The 19,144-nt window shown below is 39.1% G+C and overlaps 1 protein-coding gene, 1 long non-coding RNA gene and 1 pseudogene across 4 annotated transcripts in view; 2 read left to right on the top strand and 1 right to left on the bottom strand.

The window, feature by feature from the left end:
* The window catches only part of LOC141508605 (NACHT, LRR and PYD domains-containing protein 12-like), a 31,981-nt gene extending 14,617 nt beyond the window's left edge, over positions 1-17,364 (top strand). For 2 of the 3 annotated variants that reach the window (XM_074217387.1, XM_074217386.1), the window contains 3 exons: positions 1,413-1,586; positions 12,209-12,379; positions 17,165-17,364. In XM_074217387.1, coding sequence (XP_074073488.1) covers positions 1,413-1,586; positions 12,209-12,379; positions 17,165-17,276 — 457 coding nt within the window. In that variant the 3' untranslated portion in view covers positions 17,277-17,364. The remainder of the gene's footprint in view (positions 1-1,412; positions 1,587-12,208; positions 12,380-17,164) is intronic. The other variant, XM_074217388.1, reaches the window with a different exon arrangement.
* LOC141508617 (uncharacterized) overlaps positions 1-19,144 on the bottom strand; it is a 45,778-nt gene that overhangs the window by 11,354 nt on the left and 15,280 nt on the right. The window contains exon 2 of the long non-coding RNA XR_012474466.1: positions 291-513. This is a non-coding gene — a long non-coding RNA (uncharacterized LOC141508617). The remainder of the gene's footprint in view (positions 1-290; positions 514-19,144) is intronic.
* On the top strand, positions 4,582-6,915 carry LOC141508609 (nuclear receptor-binding factor 2 pseudogene; annotated as a pseudogene).

Raw genomic sequence — 19,144 nt, 5'->3', positions numbered from 1 at the left:
TTTTACCCACTTTTATTTCTCTAGAGAATTTTGCACAGTTGACCCTTCTCTTCACCAGGGTTTTCAAGTAAGTTTATTCAGGGACTCTCTCCTTCCCTCTGATATCCCTTTGAAAATTCTGTGACCTTCCCTTCATCTAACCCCATGGATTGATAAATGTTTCATCTTAAGTTGTCTCTTCCATTTCTTGTATTAGTGTTCAGTTCTGGTGTGCAGATGAATTTCACTGATAGACAATAATGGGAGGAAATAGCCACTATTTCAGTTAATACATGTTATCGAAAGGGTACCTTTTGTGGAAGAAGAGTGTCCTTCATTAACTTCCCTGGATCTTCCCACCTGTACAGTCTGCAAAGTCAACTTACTGTCTTCATAGCCCTCTGGTAGATTTAGGTCACTGGCCCTTAGGAGAGCAGAAATAGAGCTACCATCACTATTGATACAGTGGCTCATCTCTGTAGAAGAATTGATGGAGGTGGGAAAGATTTTGAGGCATCTTGACACTGCCTCAACCTGTGAAAAAAAGACAGAATGACCAAGTCAAGGAGGAGTTACTAATCATCTTTGATTAGATCATAAAGAGGGAGCAACCAGGGTAAAAGAGGGACTCCAACATTGTAGACACTGTTCCTTTATCATTACCTTTTTGGGGGCAGCTAGGTGGCGCAGTGAATAAAGCACTGGCGCTGGATTCAGGAGTACCTGGGTTCAAATACGGTCTCAAACAATAATTACCTAGCTGTGTTGCAAAAACCTAAAAATAATCATTACCTTTTTGGTTTCTGTGTTACATAGTTGGCTTATATTAAGATTATTGTGTACACACACACACACACACACAACACACACAAAGACACATTTTTTACACAGACTTCTCTTGTCAAGCAAGTCAATACTTACAAAGTTGATTTTTTTGAACACTGTTTAACAATACCTTCTAGAATTTTGTTTGGAATCCAAGTGAAGGTTCCTGGTCCTTATGTTGAAGAATGCACCTTCTTGCCTTTTTTGAATATTGAGACATTTGTCCCTTCTCATTTCAGTGATAATAATTTTATTCCTTCATGTCATGTCTAAATTTCCCAATAAGCTGGCTTTTCAATTAATTTGTTACATGGAGGGAGATGCCTACATTAGTGAAACCAAAGGTCCAACCCTATCTCTATTTCCATCCCCTATTCCTAATACAGTTGTAGTGATATATGGAGATCTTAGTGGGAAAGGATATGTAGTTTTTTAGATGGAGGAGGGGGGATTATCCAAAGAGACTGAATGCAATGAGAAAGGAATTAGATTTATTGAATATCATGATTTTAAATGATTTAGGGGACAAGCTATTTCCCATTGACAAAGGGTGAGTCTCCTGGGGAATATAATTAATCATGTCCTCTCTGTTTTTCTGTCTCCTTCAGAATAAGACATTGTAAAGGATTTGGTGTTGATTTTCAGGATGTTTTTTCTTTTGCTATTGTTAACAATGAGAGCCTGAAAATCTTGGATCTGTATAACAATAACCTTGCAGAGGATGAAATGAAGCTTCTGTGTGATGCTCTAGCAAAAGAGAACTGCAAACTACAGACACTCAGGTGAATCCCTATAAGTTTTGTTTTTTGGTGAGCATTTTAGGTTTGGTCAAAGAAGGAAGTAGGGGAGGAAGGGGAAGCACAAGTTTGGAGAGGGAAATTGGAAGCCCCTTTCTTGAGGTATGTTTAAGAATCAAGATCTTATACATTTTCATTGCTGTATAGATTGTGTTTCTTTTGACATACTGGCCAGAAAGTGGTTTGTTTCGGGGTTCCTCCTAATTGTCTTTAAAAGGTTCTAACACTGTCAGCTGCTAAACACTTCCCTTTCACCCACCCTACCCCTTTTTCTTCTTTTTATGTTTAGAGGCCTCAGTTCTAGAGTGAGAATGACAGAACAGGTGTGGGTGAGAGAAAGAATAAAGATTTGATGTAAGAAGAATTAGAACTAAGGGGAAAGAAAGAAAACCATGTGTTAGGAACGAAAAACATAAGTTTTTTAAATGAATATTGTATCCATTCAGATTCTTTTGGTAGTTTTTTAGTTTGTTTTTTCTTTTTGGTTTTGTTTTCCCTTGGATGTGGATGGTGTTGTCCATAAGAGGAATCCTAGGTTTTTCCTAGATCTCTCAACTGCTGAGAGGTGCTGTATCCATCATAATTGGTCAACTCACAATGGTGTTGTTAATGTGCACAGTGTTCTGTTGGTTCTGCTCGCATTGCTCAGCATTAGTTTGTGTAAGTTTTCCTTGCTTCACTAAAGTCTGACCTTTCGTGGTTTCTTATAGAATAATAATACTCCATAATGTTCAATTAATGTAACTTATTTAGCCATTCCCTTATTAATGGACATCCCCTCAATTTCCAATCTATTGCCACTACAAAAAGAACTGCTATGAATATTTTGTAATTGCTGGATCAAAAGGTAAGATTAGTCTTACTGCATTTTGTTCATAGTTCCATATTGTTCTCTAGCATGGTTGGATTAGTGCACAACTCCAACAGTGCATTAATATTCCAATCTTCCAACACTTAATAATTACCTAGCTGTGTGGCCTTGGGCAAGCCACTTAACCCCATTTGCCTTGCAAAAACCTAAAAAAATATTCCAATCTTCCGACAACCTCTCCAACATTGATGATTTTTCCTTTTAGTCATCTTAGCCAATCTGATAGGTGTACCATTTCTCTAATCACTAATGATTTGAAGCATTTTTTCATATAATTATATATAGCTTTAATTTCTTCATTTGAAAACTGTCTTCATATCCTTTGATCATTTTTTTAATTGAAGAATGACTTGTACACTTATAAATTTGACTGAGATATATATATATATATTTAGAAATGAGACCTTTATTAGAACCCACTTATCTCTTTTCCTTCTAATCTTGGCTGTATTAGTTTTATTAGTGCAAAAAGTTTTCCATTTAATACAGTCAAAATCATCCATTTTGTAATTTATAATATATTCTGCTTCTTGTTTAGTCATAAATTTCTCTCATTTCCATAGATCTGACAGCTAGAATATTGATTGATCTTTAATTGGTCCTTGGTATCTCCCTTTATGTCTAAATCTTGTACCTATTTTGACCTTATTTTGGTGTAGGGTATGCAATGTGGGTCTCTACCCACATTGTGCCAGTTTTTGTCAAATAGTGACCTCTTATCCCAGAAACTAGTCTTTGGGTTTCTCAAATAATAGATTATATAATCATTTATTGTGGTATCTTTTGTACCTTTTCTAATGCAATGGTCCATTATGCTATTTCTTTTTTAATATTTTATGTGTTTATCCAACTATATACAATAGTAGTTTTTTTACCAATCATTTCTTGCAAGATTTTACAAAATTTGTAACCATTCATAACCATATTTCTATATTGAACATGTGAGAGAAGAATCATATTCAAATGATAGAAAGAAAATATTAGAAAGGAAAAATGACATAATGCATAACAACTTTAAAAATTGAAGATAATAAGCTTTGGTCTTCATTTAATCTCAACACTTCCTTCTCTAGATACAGATGATTTTTCCATCCTGTCTTTGATTATTGTAGTGCTGAAATGAACAAGCGCATCATGGTTGATCAGCATCCCATGTTGCTGTTAATATATATATATATATATATATATATATATATATATATATATATATATATATATATATATATAATGTTCTTCTGGTTCTGCTCATTTCATTCAACATTAATAAATACAAATCAAGCTTTTCTGAAATCCCATCCTTCATGATTTCTTATTGAACAATACTTTTCCATCTCTTATATGTACCACAATTTCCATCTCTTATATGTACCACAATATGTACCATTCCATTGTTGATGGCATCCCTTCAACATCAAACTCTTTGGTGACCACAAAAAGAACTGCTATGATTATTTTTGTACATGTGGAATTTTTACCCTTTATTCATGATCTCTTCATGATATAGACTCAATAGTGGAATTGCTGGATCAAAGGGTATGCACATTTTTATTGCTCTTTAGGAAAAATTCCAAATTGCTCTCCAGAAAGGTTTTCCCCACATTCGTTCTCACATTTATCATTTTCCTTTCTAGTCAAATTGATCAATCTGAGAGGTGTGAGGGGGTACCTCAAGAGATATTTTAATTTGCATTTCTCTAAAACAATAATTATTTGGAGAAATTTTTCATATGACTATAGATAGTTTTGATTTCTTTATATGAGAATTGCCTTTCCATATCCTTTGACCATTTATCAGTTGGGAAATGACTTGATTCCTTTTTAATAAATTTGACTCAGTTTCCTATATATTTTAGAAATGAGTGCACTTTTAGAAATACTAGTTGTAAAAATTGTTTCTCAACTTGCTTCATTCCATTTATTCTTAGTGAAATGGATGAATATTTACAAACATTATAAATTGCCCAGGTTTAACATTCTATTCACCTCCTTAACTTCTTTCTTGATTATTTTATGGTTAGATTTATCTAATTCTGTGAGGGAGATTGAAGTACCCTCCAGTACAGTTTTTCTGTCTATGTCATCCTGTAACACATTTAACTTTCGGCCTGCGCGCGGGGGGCGGGCTCCGGCCCGAGCGCCGCCCTGCTCCGGCCCCCCATGAGCCGGGGCGCCGCCGCCGTCCCCCGACCCCCGCGCCGGCGTCTATGGAAGTGATGGACGGGCCCTTCAACATGGCTCTGGCAAGCACAGTGTCTAGAACTCATTCTGTCTGAATGCTGCTTGGTTCACTTCTTCCTCCTCCTTCCCTGCACCCCCAAACTGTACCTGGCTCATCAGCAGAGCAGGAAAGCAGACCGGTCATTAGCTGCAGGGAAATATGAAAAAGCCATTTTGTGTCACCAAAAGGCAGCCGCCTATCTTTCTGAAGCCATGAAGCCGACACAGTCTGAGCAGGCTCAGGTATCACTGGAATCACAAAGGGATAGACAGCCACATGAAACAACTCCTGCTTATTCAGGAGAGGTGGAAGAGGGCGAAGCGGGAGGAAAAGTGGAAAGCCCAGTAGACTCCTGACGGAGCCCCCTGTCTTCTGGCAGCCTGCAAGCCACTGATGGAAGATGGGTCTGAGGGCCACAGTGCGCCCAGGGCTCAGCAGGCTCATCCCGCCCCGGTGCCAGCCATCCTGGGCAGGGATCCAGACACTATCCTTTGTCTCCTTCAGAAGAGGAAAGACCCCACAGAACCGTGGCCTGGCAGCAAAGTCCCAAAAGATGACAAAACCACCCTAGAAGAGCAGACAACCAAGATCGACGACCTGAAGCCACACGTGGAGTTTCTTGTGGCCGACAAGGAAAGGTTGAGAAGAGAGAACAAGCAGCTCCGCGCAGAGAAGGCCGGACTCCAGAAGAAGCCCCTCGAGAAAGAGCTGGAGGATGACACCGACTTTGTGGAGAAATCTGAGCTGGGGAGCCCCACGGAGGCTGCCTCCACCTGGCTTCCGAACCCGGAAAAAGCCAAGGACATTCCCATCCCCAACCTTACTCCCTTGGACTTTCCATCCCCCGAGCTCCTGCTTCTGGAACTCCCCGAAGATATTCTGAAAGGACTCATGAATAGTTAAGTGGATGGTCACAAGGGGCTCAAATGGTGGTGGTGAGGAAGAGGCAATCAGACAACTAGAGGGGACACCACAAGGCACGAGGTGGTCCGCTCCAGGTGGAGGGTCACCGGACGGACCACCGGGGGAGAAGAGGCCTGGCCACGGCATGGAGAAGGGTCACGGGGAGGCCCATGCCAGCTGGGGTGTGGCCGGAGCTTCGGGAGCTGGGGCGACAGCATGGACCCCATTCCAATCAGACTGCCCCCCAGAAGAACTTGGCAAAGAGGAGTTGATTTTCCTTCTCTTCACTTCGGGGTTATGCTCTACGTAATAATTGATCCACAATGCCATAAAGGATAATGTGGCCTGGTCTGGGAGGAGGCTCCCGTCCTGCCGGGATGCATGCCCGGCCTGCAGGGGTGAGTCCTCCACGTGCCACGCTGTGCACTCCTCCTAGTGTGGCGCCAACCTCCGGACTATCAGGAGAAACGTTTCAACTTCCACTTCATGAAGAAAGGAACCAAATTATTAGTTCTGCCTTTTTTAATTATCAGTTTACATAATTAATCAGGGTGCATCTTAAGTTTTAACTTTGAGTTTGCTGTATTAAAATGTTATGCATCATTTACAAAACACCCAAGGAATTCTCCCTTTGTTCTGAATGGTGCATGAATGGAAGCAATGCTAGTTGGCAGTATTTGATTGCAAGAAATGAATAAAATAATTGTGTTTTATTAACAAAAACACATTTAACTTTCCCTCTAAGAATTTGGATGCTATGCCACTTAGTGCATATACATATTGAAATTACTTTATTATCCATGTCTATCCTTTTAGGAGTATATGGTTTCCTTCCTTACCTCTTTTAATGAGATCTAGTTTTACAACTTCTTTGCCTGAGATAAGAATTACTATCCCTGCTTTTTTCACTTAGCTGAAACATAATATAATCTGCTCCAGCCTTTTACCTGTTTTACTTGTGTGTATCTCTCTGCTCAAATGTGCTTCTCATAAATTGTATATTGTAGGATTCTGGCTATTAATCCACTCTGCCTATTCACTTCATTTTATGGAAGAGATCATCCCATTTTCATTCACAGTTAAAATTATTTATTGCCCTCCATGCTATTTCCCCTCCATTTGTATTTTTTCTCTTTCTTTCACCTTATTCCTACTCCTAGTATTTTGCTTCTGAATACCACCTCCCTCAGTGTGTTTACCCCCTTCTTTATACAATCCTTCCTTTTCTTTCCCCTTTTCCTTTTCCCCCTTCTTTCTTCCTTCCCTCCCTTCTACATTGCCTCCCAATCTATCTAGTATAAATCCTACCTGATCATGGTGTAGTGTCCTAGTAATAATTTGTAATCTCTTTGTTAAAATTTTATTTAGGGGCGGCTAGGAGGTGCAGTGGATAGAGCACCGGCCCTGGAGTCAGGTGTACCTGGGTTCAAATCCGGTCTTAGACATTTCATAATTACCTAGCTGTGTGGCCTTGGGCAAGCTACTTAACCCCATTTGCCTTGCAAAAACCTAAAATAAAAAGTTTATTTAAGAATTTTGCATTCCCCCCCCACCTCCCCCCCCAATACTTGAAAGATAAGATAAATTTCTTTAGAAATTTATTGTATTTACATAACTTAGTGTGTTTGTTACTCCCTTTTTGAACCAAATCCAAATGAGAGTAAGATTCAGGTGTTTTGCTGAGCTGGCTGAATGGGTGTCCTGGGCAGTGGACTGAAAGCTCTCAGACTGTGCACTGAAGTTCTCCCAGAGGGACCACCTTCCCTCCCCCCCCCCCCCCAGTAAAGACTTCCACTCCGATCACCTGGGTTCTCAGTTGAACCTGCCTCACCCTGTTACCTGGACACTGGATCTCTGCTCTCTGCCTGCCACTTCCACGCTACCCCCCCACCCCCACTACTGTGACAGACCTTGCTGGTTGTTACCCTCTGTTCTTTTGTGGGTTCTGTTGATCCAAATCTGCTGAGAGGCTTGATTCATGTTGGTTCTGAGGGAAAGTTTAAAACAGCGCCTGACTTCTCTCTGCCTTCTTGGTTGGAATTCTCCATTACTTGGTTTCATTTGGGGGGGGGGGTGTTGCAAGGCCATGGTGTTAAATGACTTGCTCAAGGTCCCACAGCTAGGTAATATTAAGTGTCTGAGGTAGGATTTCAACTCATTTCCTCCTGTCTCCAAGGCCGGTGTTTTATCCACTGCACTACCTGGCTGCCCCCATTACTCAGTTTCTTATAATGCCAGGCAGTTTTGATGGCTGCCACTGTATAATATAGTTTTAAATCTAGGTACAGCTAGGCCACCTTCCTTTGCATATTTTTAATCAATTCCCTTGATATTCTTGATCATTTGTTACTCCAGATGAATTTTACTACTATTTTCTCTAGTTCTGTAAAATAGGGTTTTGGTAGTTTGATTGGTATGGTGCAGCATAAGTCATTTAATTTGGAAAGAATTGTCATTTTTATTATATTTGCTCTCTTCTAACCATGAGGAATTGACATTTTTCCAATTGTTTAGATCTGACTTTATTTGCATGAAAAGTATTTTGTAATTGTGTTCATACAGTTTGTGCATTGGTCCTGGTAGATAGATTCCCAAGTATTTTATGTTTTTCAGTTACTTTAAATGGAATTTCTCTTTCTATCTCTCTTGCCCTTGGTTTTTGTTATTCAGATATAGAAATACTAATAATTTATCTGAGTTTATTTAATATTCTGCTACTTTGCTGAATGTTAATTTTTTCAGGTTGTTTTTTTACTTGATTTTCTAGAGTTTTCTAAATATTCTATCACATCATCTGCTAGGAATAAAAGTTTTTGCTTCCTTATTGCCTGGTCTAATTTTTTCAATTTTTTTCTTCTCTTGTTGCTAAAGCTAACATTTCTAATACTATATTGTATGGTAGTAGTGATAATGACCACCCTTGTTTCAGACCTGATCTTATTGGAAATACTCCTAGTTAATCCCCATTACATATAACATTTGCTGATGGTTTGGATAGATATTGTTTGTCTGATGATTTTGTTATTGATATCTTCAATTATGTTGAGTGTTTTCCTAACACTGAACTATCACAGTGTATCTAGTATACATCCTACCTGATCATGGTGTGGTATCTTAGTAATAACTTGTTGTAATCTCTTTGTTAAAATTTTGTTTCAGTCTAAATTCTCAATCCTTTATTTTTTAATCTCCCTTTTTCCCCAAGTGTTAGTGCTCCTCACCATCACCATCAAGCTAAAATGTTAACATGTATAAGTAAATGGTTGGAATGTATTGGGTTTTTTGTAATTTCATAATTTTTCCCTAATCTAGCTTTCCTCCCCCACCCCTAAAAAGGGCAATCTGATTGTCTTTATATTGTTTCCATACTATACATTGATCAAAATTGAATGCATTGAGAAAGAAATCATAACTTTAAGGAAAAAATAAAAGAGATAATAAAATTGCATAATAAGATAACTTCTAAAAAAATAATTAAAGGTAATAGTTTTGGTTTTTGTTTAAACTCCACAATTCTTTCTTTGGACACAGAAGGTATTCTCCATCACAGATACCCTAAAATTGTCCCTGATTGTTGCACTGATGAAATGAGCAAGTCCATTAAGATTGATTAACAATCCCATGTTGTTGTTATGGTGTACAGGTCTTTGTGTCTCTTCACCTCTAATGCTTCATCTTACCCTAGTATAGTCCTTTAAGTCTTTATTGTTTTATTCTTGCATTATACTCACAACTCCTTTATCAAAATATATTCCTTTTATCTTTCCTGACAGAAGTACCATTCTCAGAGTTTGATTGATTGATAGCAAGCATTACCTCATAGTCACTAAGAAGACAGTCACTTCTGTCTCATTGGAAATATCCTTCTCCAGAGTTGTAAACCACATCAAATTAAATTGATTTATACCACTACCCCTCCTTTTCTTAGACACCCAATTCTCATGATCCAAAGCATCATGCAAAGGCAGTTTGTTTCATGGGCATTTATACCTCTCTCCCTCCGTCTCTCCACCCCCAAGCAAATACCCTCCAATTGTAGCCAAAGCATCAAGCAAAGTAAAAATAACTTCATGATGTTTTCATGTGTTGTTCCTCCAAATACACACTCTCTCTCCTTCTGTCTCTATAGTACTACAATTATATAGCCCTACAATTAAAGTATGGGTTACACTCTCTCCCTCTGCCCTTTTAGCACTCAAACCATGCTACTATAACCTTTCTTAACTTAAAGTATGAATTAAAGCAGGATCACTGCCTAATCTATTTATGTCCAACCCTTCTAAATATGCTTCCAAATTCTGTCCCTATTGTACTGCAATTCTCTTTAACTAAAGTATTTAGTAAAATAAAGTCACTTTATGTGTAGAACCTCTAAATACCAGAACACCCTCAAGTTCTCTCTTATCAAGGAAGACGCAGGCACAGGATAACCAAACATGATGTGCCCTCACCAGAGGAAATGCTTCATTCTATGAATAAGGCAAAATTGAATTACTTCAAAGATTAAGTGAGATATATAAGTTTAGAGTAAGTATTTCAAATGTTCTCATGGATTAATCTGAGGTATAGCCTTCTGAACTCACATTGGTTTTATCAGCCATAGTCAAACACCCTGTGATTTGTCTCAAACATAGTGATGCCATCTTTGTCTTCTTCAATAATGAAGGAAAAGAACCAAGCATAACCATATCCTCTAAATACAATTCTTTCACCTATATTCCACCTTTTAACTATCCTAAAATATTATATTTTTTTTTAGGTTTTTTCAAGGCAAATGGGGTTAAGTGGCTTGCCCAAGGCCACAGAGCTAGGTAATTATTAAGTGTCTGAGACCAAATTTGAACCCAGGTACTCCTTACTCCAGGGCTGGTGCTTTATCCACTGCGCCACCTAGCCGCCCCAATAATATAATTTTCAAGATTTACAAGTGTACAGATGTATACAGTGTAATGTTCTTGACTAGTGCTTTGTTTCCCTTTCTGTTCACCTTTTTATATTTATTCCAGGTTCTCAGATTCTGTAGTATTGAAACCTGTAAATACTGTAAAGTTCTGTTTGTGCTTCCTTTTATTTAAATTGCTAATTTTTTATTGTTTGCCATATTTTCTCCTTTAATTAAGAATTCTGGAATGTGGCTATGACAGTTCTTGGAGTTTTTATTCCAGGAGGAATATTCCAGGAGGTGTTCTCTGTACATGGACTATTTTTGTCTTCTTGATGTATATATATTAGGAAAGTTTTCCATAATAATTCCCTGAAAGACATTTTCCAGGTTTCTTTGAGCTAAGATTTTTGGGAGACTAATATTTTATGGATCATCTCTCCTGGATCTATTTTCTAGAAGTTTGTTTTTACTAAAATCTACTTTACATTTTCTTCAAATTTTTCAGCAAATTGATTTTGTTTGATGGAGTCTTGGTGTTTCGTATTTGTTCAATTCTAATTTTTAGAGTTTCATTTTATTCTTTTTCCAGTTGGTTAATTTAACTTCTAAATTAGTTGTTTTTCTTTCCAGTTAGATGATTTTATTTTTTGATGACTACATTCTTTATCCATTATTTTTACTTTTAAAGGAATTGATTTCTTTGTTCAATTTTACATTTTTCTTCTTCCTCTCTTCTTTGGCTTTTTAAAATCTTTTTAAACTCTTCTATGAGGTTTGAATTTGAGTCCAATTTATAAACTCCTTTGAGATTTCCTGTATAGATAATTTGTGGCTGCTTTCATTTTTTGAGATTTTTTTTATCATCTCTGAATAGTAATTTTTTTATAGTTAGTGCAATTTTTTTGGCTTATTTTGGTAGTTTAATTCTAGAGAGGTTTATTTTCTCTCTTATGTCCAAGCTTTATCTATGTAGGAGTTTGTTCCCTACCCAGTTCTGTTTGTTGACCCACTGTTCCCAGGGCTCAGACTTTGTCTGTAGTTGGGACTTCCCCTGTTGGCCTGCTGTCTAGCTTCCAGGACCTGGGCTGTGCTGTGGTTTCCCATTGGTTTTCCTGCTTTCCCACCTAGCTGGCTCTACTTACCCCTTTTCTCTTGAAGAGACAGACCTTTATTGTCCATCCTTCAGGATATCTAGGGCTGAGAACTTGTTTTGCTCTTTTTTGGTGGGATGTGTAGTTCTAATGTCTGTTTAGAGGCTACATTTGATGTGGCATAGGTAAAAGCTTCAGGAGTATGCTAGCTCCATGCCAACATCTTGGCTTTGGCCAAGACTTAGATATAGTCTTATATGTAATATTACTTTTAATGTTTTCACATATTTTTCCCTGTTTCTAGATTTCAGTCATTGTCTACACACATCTAGTCTCATGAATTGTGACTGTATGTACACACAATGCTTCCCCAATCAATGAAAACATCTTAGGTATTTTTAGTAGCTAAAAAAAAGAACTGGAATTCATCCCTGATCATTTTCTTCAATATTGTTCATAAAAATACCTAATGACATCACCAAATCATCATTTCTTTTCTCCTTACATATCATGTATTTGACAATTTATAACACAATTAAAATAAACCAGACAGAAGATAATGCACAGTAGCTTTGATAGGAAGTGAATCATACATACTTAAACTAACCACTTTCCCTCTCATTATGTTTTCTCCTACAGATTGGTGTGTTATAATCTTATGCCAACATGTTTCAGGAATTTTTTCTCTGCTCTTAGTAGCAATAAAAGCCTGAAAAACCTTTATCTGATGGCAAATTGCTCTGCAGATGAGGGAATTCAGCTTCTGTGTAAGGCCTTGGGAAATACAAATTGCAAATTAGAGACTCTGAGGTGAGTTCCCACATATTACTTTTGTAGACATTTTGCTTAGCATCAGCATAAAAGTGGCATTAGGAAGAGAAGGCAACAAAAAGCAGGGAATGGAGAGTGCAAAGTGTCTATCTAATCCAGGTGCAAGATTCAGTCTTATATCTTTTTCCCTCTCACAATAACCTAAAGAGTTATATGATAGGGAAAGACTGATTTGCTAAGGATAATTTGCTAAGACTGATTTTGCTTTTTTCTCCAACACCCATTTATGACATCTACACACATGGTTCCTAAATATTTATTACCTATTCTAGTCAATGGACAGCCATTATTCAGTAAACGCTACTTGTACCATATAATCTCCAGAAAGAAATATAAAATCCTCCTTGATATTTAATACCCTTTAAACCTATCCTCAACCTACCTTTCCAAATTCAATACACTATGCTTTCCTCACACATTCTGTGATCCAACCAAAGTGGTTATATCATTGCTCATATACTTCAGTCCATCACTTCTCTCTGTTCCTTTGTATTGGCTGGTCACTATGCCTAGAATGCTCTACCTTTTTAACCCAGCTTCATAGAAATCAATGCATCCTTTAAGGCTCATTTTTAGCACCACTGTTACCATGAAGCCTTTCCAGGGGAAGTAGAGCCAGCAGGGAAAGTGGTCAGGTGGGAAAGCAGGAAAACCAAATGGGAAAAAAATTACTTCTCTCATTTTTCTCTACCTATTCTGTACCTATTAACTTCCCTGATAGGATGCACACTACCTGGAGGTAAGTACTATTCCACTTTTGTCTCTGTATCCCCAGTATCTAGTACTCTGTCTGTTTTCTAGGAGGTAATTATTACCTCTGTTTGACATATTATAGCAATAAATTCTTAGCAGTACTAAGAGAGGCTTAGAGAGAAGAAATCAAGAACAGCTGACCAAATAGAAAATAACTTGAATGTTATTAGCTAGAAACAGGAACTGATATTATTTCCTGATTTTCTCCTTCTATTATGTTCTTTAAAATATTTAATCAAGATTGACTTCATTTTTAACCTCCCCCCCCCCTCATCTGTCTAGGGAAAATACATGCCAAAACATGAAATCAGAGTAAAGGGAAGGGGGAATGATTTTGAAGAGTATATTTACTTTTTATTATTGTTTATATCACCTATTTTTCCAGTACATTGTTTCTTCCTCTTCTTCCCAGAGAACTATACATTATGTCACAGAATTTTAAAAGAGAAAAAAATTAGCAGCGTCAATCAACTCATACACCAAATCCAAAATCATGTTCTGTCTCACATCCACAATTCCCCAAATCATCAAAGAAAGAAAAGTTTTTTCTATAAATGGTAAGGTTCTCTAGTTGTTTTTCTTTGTGGAGAGCAGTTGTCTCCATTGTTACAGGAAATAGAATACTGCAATGAACTGTCACTACTCAAATAATTAGACCTAATTTCATCCACATAGGACAAATCACAAAGATGAAAAATATCATTAACCAGTTGACTTGTTTATGACTTGCAGTTTGAAAGGAACACCTAAAGAGCTCATCAACTAGTGGTGTGTATATCTGGGGCAAACTGTATAAATAAAAATTAAATTAGGCTCCTAATTTAAAAAAGAGGAGAAGAATGAACTGAATTTCCTTTAAGAAATTTCGGGGGGGGGGCAGAGCCAAGATGGCGACAAGAAGGGATCCAGTCTTAGGTGCTCTCTGATAAAACTTGAAACTAAGGACTCTAAAATTCGAGAGACAGAACCCACAAAGGGACCCAATGAGACAGTTCTCCTACTCAAGGTAACCTGGAAAAGAGCAGAAAGGCTCTGCTCCCTGGGGGCCCACCAGAGCGAAAGAACTTCAGCCTCCCAGAGGCAGCTGCTGGCAGCCGCAGCGGCTCACAGCAGCTGGGAAGTCTCCTGAGCTGCACCCTGGGGAGCACCAGGCACAAAGTGGGGGAACAGTGAGAGACCTCTGCCCGGCGAGCACATGGAGCCCAGCCCTCAAGAAACACAGCGAGCAGCTTGGTCTTTCTGCAGCCCAGATCCCGAAACAGAAGCAGGCAGAGCCGGTAAGCAGGAGCCCCCAGGGCATGAGCCCATTGAGCTGAGGGAGGAGAATGAAGAGAGAGAGACTGTGGAGTTCTGTCCTCTGCCCCTGGAACAGGACTCTGGGGCTCTGACCACAATCAGATCCTGATCTCAGTCTAGGCCCCCCAATAGAACAGCAGCCCCCCCCCACCTCAGCCCTGTGGCAGAGGGGGGCGCTTATGGTCATTCACAGACCAGGAGGGAGGACAGAGCCTCACACACTAAGACCCTTGTGGGAGTGTCCCAAAAGCTCAGGAAGCACCCCAAACCCAGGCCCAGGCTGGGAAAATGAGCAAGCAGAGAAATAAGAGGAAGACCATTGAGAAATACTTTGCATCTGAGCCCAAGAAGGATCAAAATACTCAGTCTGAAGATGAGGAAGCACAAGCTCCTGCATCTAAAGACTCCAAGAAAAAACAGAAATTGGGCTCAGGCTATGATAGAGCTCAAAAAAGACTATGAAAATCAAATGAGGGACTTGGAAGAAAAACTGGGAAAATAAAGGAGAGAGATGCATGGAAAAACATGAAAATGAAGTCAGAAGCTTAGTCAAGGAAATCTAAAAAAATGCTGAAGAAAATAGCATGCTAAAAACCAGCTTAGGTCAAATGGATAAAACAGTTCAAAAAGTTATTGAGGAGAAGAATGCCTCAAAAACCAAAATTGGACACATGGAAAAAGAGATAAGAAAACTCTCTGAGGAGAACAAATCCTTCAGACAAAGAATAGAATTCAGGGAGATTGATGAATTTACCAGAAATCAGGAATCAATACTTCAAAACCAAAAAAAATGAAAAATTAGAAGAAAATGTGAAATATCTCATTGAAAAAACAACTGATATGGAAAACAGACTAAGGAAAGATAATTTAAAAATTATTGGAATACCTGAAAGTTATGATCAGGAAAAGAGCCTTGACATAATTTTCAAAGAACTACTACAGGAAAATTGCCCTGATATTCTAGAAGCAGAGGGCAAAATAGAAATGGAGAGAATCCACCGATCTCCCCAAGAAAGACATCCCAAAAAACCAAGCCCTAGGAATATTATAGCCAAGTTCCAGAACTCCCAAGTCAAAGAGTAAATATTACAAGCAGCCAGAAGGACACAATTCAAATATCATGGAGCTGCAGTCAGGATCACACAGGACTTAGCAGCAACTACATTAAAAGCTTGTAGGGCTTGGAATATAGTATTCCAGAAGGCAAAAGAGCTTAGAATGTAGCCAAGAATGAGCTACCTAGCAAGACTGAATGTCCTCTTCCAGGGAAAAAGATGGACTTTCAATGAACCAGGGGAATTTCAAAGGTTCCTTTTGGAATGGCCAGAGCTGAACAGAAGGTTTGATTTTCAGATACAGGACTCAGGTGAAGCATGGAGATTGGAGGAGAGGGGGGGGAATATTAGGGACTTAATGATGATGAACTGCATGTATTCCTGCATAGAAAAATGACACTGTTAACACTCATATGAACCTTCTCAGTTAATAGAGCAGGTAGAGGGAGCTTTTATAGTTGAAGCACAGGAGAAAGCTGAATTCAAAGATAAAATATGGTGTAAAAATGGAGTCAATAGAAAAAAAGGGAAATGTAATGGGAGAAAGAAAAAGGAGAGGGGATAGCCCTAGATATTTCATATAATAAGTTTTTTTCCTTATTACAATGAGCTATTGCAATGACATGGATGGGGGAGGCAAGGGGGAATGAGGGAATCTTTGATCTCATCAGAAGTGGCTAGGAGAGGAAACAACATATATACTCTGGGGTATAGACATCTGGAGTAAGAAGGAGGAGGAAGCAGGGGGAAGGGGTGGGGATGTGAATAAAGGAGGAGAGGATGGACCATGGGGGGAGAGTGGTCAGATATAACACATTTTCTTTTTTACTTCTTGCAAGGGGCTGGGATTGGAAGGCCTGTCCAGGACTATAGGGCCAGGTGGATGCTGTGCCTAAGGGGTGGTAAGGGGGCTTGGGGTTTCTTGGCCCCAGGACCAGCGATCTGTCTGCTGTGCCACTCAGTGACCCTACAGCAGAATCAGAGTGAAAGGAGAGAGAAAATATAGTACATTGTAGTGGAGAAATAAGAAAGGAGGGAGTTGCGATCAGCAATGGCAACATTGGAAAAATACGGAAGCAACTTTTGGGATGGACTTACCATAAAGAATGTGATCCACCCATGACAGAGCTGTTGGTGTTGGAACAAAGACTGAAGCACATTTTTTACTATTATTATTTGGGGGAGGGTGCAGGGCAAATGGGGCTGGGTGGCCTGCCTGGGGCCACATATCAGGGTGATCTTTGGGTGTCTGAGGCCAGATTTGGACCCGTGTGCTCCTGGCTCAAGGGCCAATGCTCTGTCTGCCACCCAGCCACCCCTACTATGATTACTATTTTATTTTATTTTGGGTCTCTTTTACCCCTTCTTTTTTGGTTTTTGCAGGGCAGTGGGGATCGGGTGGCTTGCATGTCACATGGCTGGGTGATTGTTGGGTATACGGGGCTGGATGTGGGCTCGGGTGCTCATGGCTCCAAGGCTGGTGCTTTGTCCATTGCACCACCTGGCTATACCTACAATTATTAGTATTATTTTTTTTAATTTTAATTTTTTCTCTACCCTTTACTTTATTGCCCAAGCAAGTCTATATTCATGGGGGGAGGGGTATTTTGTTTACTCTTAAACAAGAATATTTTATTAATGTAAAAAAACATTTGTACAGCCCTTTCCGTGCTGCCCAGAAGAGGGGTCCATACGGCGTTGTTCACGGTTTCCGTCCTAACTTTCAAGGGAAATTTTCACAATGTCTGGAGCCCTGGATGTCTTGCAGATGAAGGAGGAGGATGTCCTCAAATTCCTTGCTGCGGGCACCTATTTGGGTGGCACCAATTTGGACTTCCAGATGGAACAGTATATCTACAAAAGGAGGAGTGATGGCATCTATATCATTAATTTGAAGAGAACTTGGGAAAAGCTTCTGCTGGCAGCTTGTGCCATTGTTGCCATTGAAAATCCAGCTGATGTTAGTGTCATCTTATCCAGGAACACTGGCCAGAGAGCTGTTCTGAAATTTGCTGCTGCCACTGGCGCCACACCTATTGCTGGACGCTTCACCCCAGGCACCTTCACTAACCAGATCCAGGCAGCTTTCAGGGAGCCTCGCCTCTTGGTGGTCACTGATCCTCATGCAGATCATCAGCCTTTGACTGAAGCATCATATGTTAACCTTCCAACCATTGCACTGTGCAACACAGACTCCTCACTTCGCTATGTGGTCATTGCCATTCCATGTAACAACAAGGGAGCTCACTCAGTGGGTCTGATGTGGTGGATGCTGGCCCGAGAAGTCCTGCGGATGCATGGTACAATCTCCCGTGAGCACCCATGGGAGGTCATGCCTGATCTTTACTTCTACAGAGATCCAGAGGAGATTGAAAAGGAAGAGCAGGCCACAGCTGAGAAGGCAGTGACAAAGGAGGAATTTCAGGGTGAATGGACTGCCACCTACTGCTCAGCCAGAGGTGGCTGATTGGTCTGAGGGCATCCAGGTGCCATCTGTGCCCATTCAGCAGTTCCCTACTGAAGATTGCAGTGCTCAGCCAGCTACTGAGGACTGGTCTGCAGCTCCTACTGCTCAGGCCACTGAATGGGTAGGAACTACCACAGAGTGGTCCTAAGTTTTACCCAGATGCTCTATTAGTGTTGGAAAACTGCAGATGGAAAATAAACATTGGTTTCTTAAAAAAAAAATTGTACAAAATGAGAATTAAAAAAAATAAAATAATAAAAAAATTTCAGTAATAAATTTTCTAAGTAAAATATTTCCATGGACATATAAATTCATCTTTTTTATACTAAAAGTGTATAGGTATTATTGTATAGTAGTGAGAAAAGAGACAAAACAGCCTTTAAAGAATTTAAAAAATGAGCATCATACAAACGACAATGGAGAAACAAATGATGGTTAAGAGTCTTTTGTGACATAAAACCAATGAGAAACTTGAAGAAGAGGATTAATAGATATGCCTTAAAAGAACTTTATGATAAAAGGATAAGATGAACAGACCATGTGGTTAATTTGAGAAAATGATTTTTTTAGGGCACTCTATTGCTACCCTCACAGTGCCAGAGGGTACTGGAAACCCTGTAGCCAACATATGGGAAAGAAATCAGATAATGGATAATCATGACTAGATTGTAATCTGCATTGTAAGAGGGACTTCCACAATCCATTAAATCACAAATTCATTTGTGTACTTGAGCATCTTTTTTTATTTTCAGCATTATTTTCTGTCACTTTTTCAAAGCAAAATATTTTCTTCCCCAGTGACAGTGGTTCCTTGTCATTTGAAGTCTAACATTATAGGTCTTTGTTTATCTACCCAAGAAAGTGAAAAGAGGAACCAAATACATATGAAGCTGAGCATAGGAAAGCTAGGCTACAAGCATGAGAGCATTATGGCAATGAGGAGACTGCCTTTTATCTTCTGTAAATGGGGGAGACAGAAGATGTCATGAAGGACGGATTACAAATCTACTTTAACCTCTAGAAAATCAGCTTTATATACATATTGAGTACATCTTTGATGGGAAGATGAGATGGGAAAAGAGACACTTTTTTCAGATGATTACATAGCTGGCAGGATCACATAGTTGGCAGTTCAGTTTGACATTTCCTTTACTAAATACCCACCTCATCAAA

This window comes from Macrotis lagotis, chromosome 1 (assembly GCF_037893015.1).
Source record: "Macrotis lagotis isolate mMagLag1 chromosome 1, bilby.v1.9.chrom.fasta, whole genome shotgun sequence".
NCBI classification, from domain to species: domain Eukaryota; kingdom Metazoa; phylum Chordata; class Mammalia; order Peramelemorphia; family Peramelidae; genus Macrotis; species Macrotis lagotis.
Note: the sequence above shows the minus strand (reverse complement) of the source record. Positions and strands in the feature narration are given on the sequence as shown.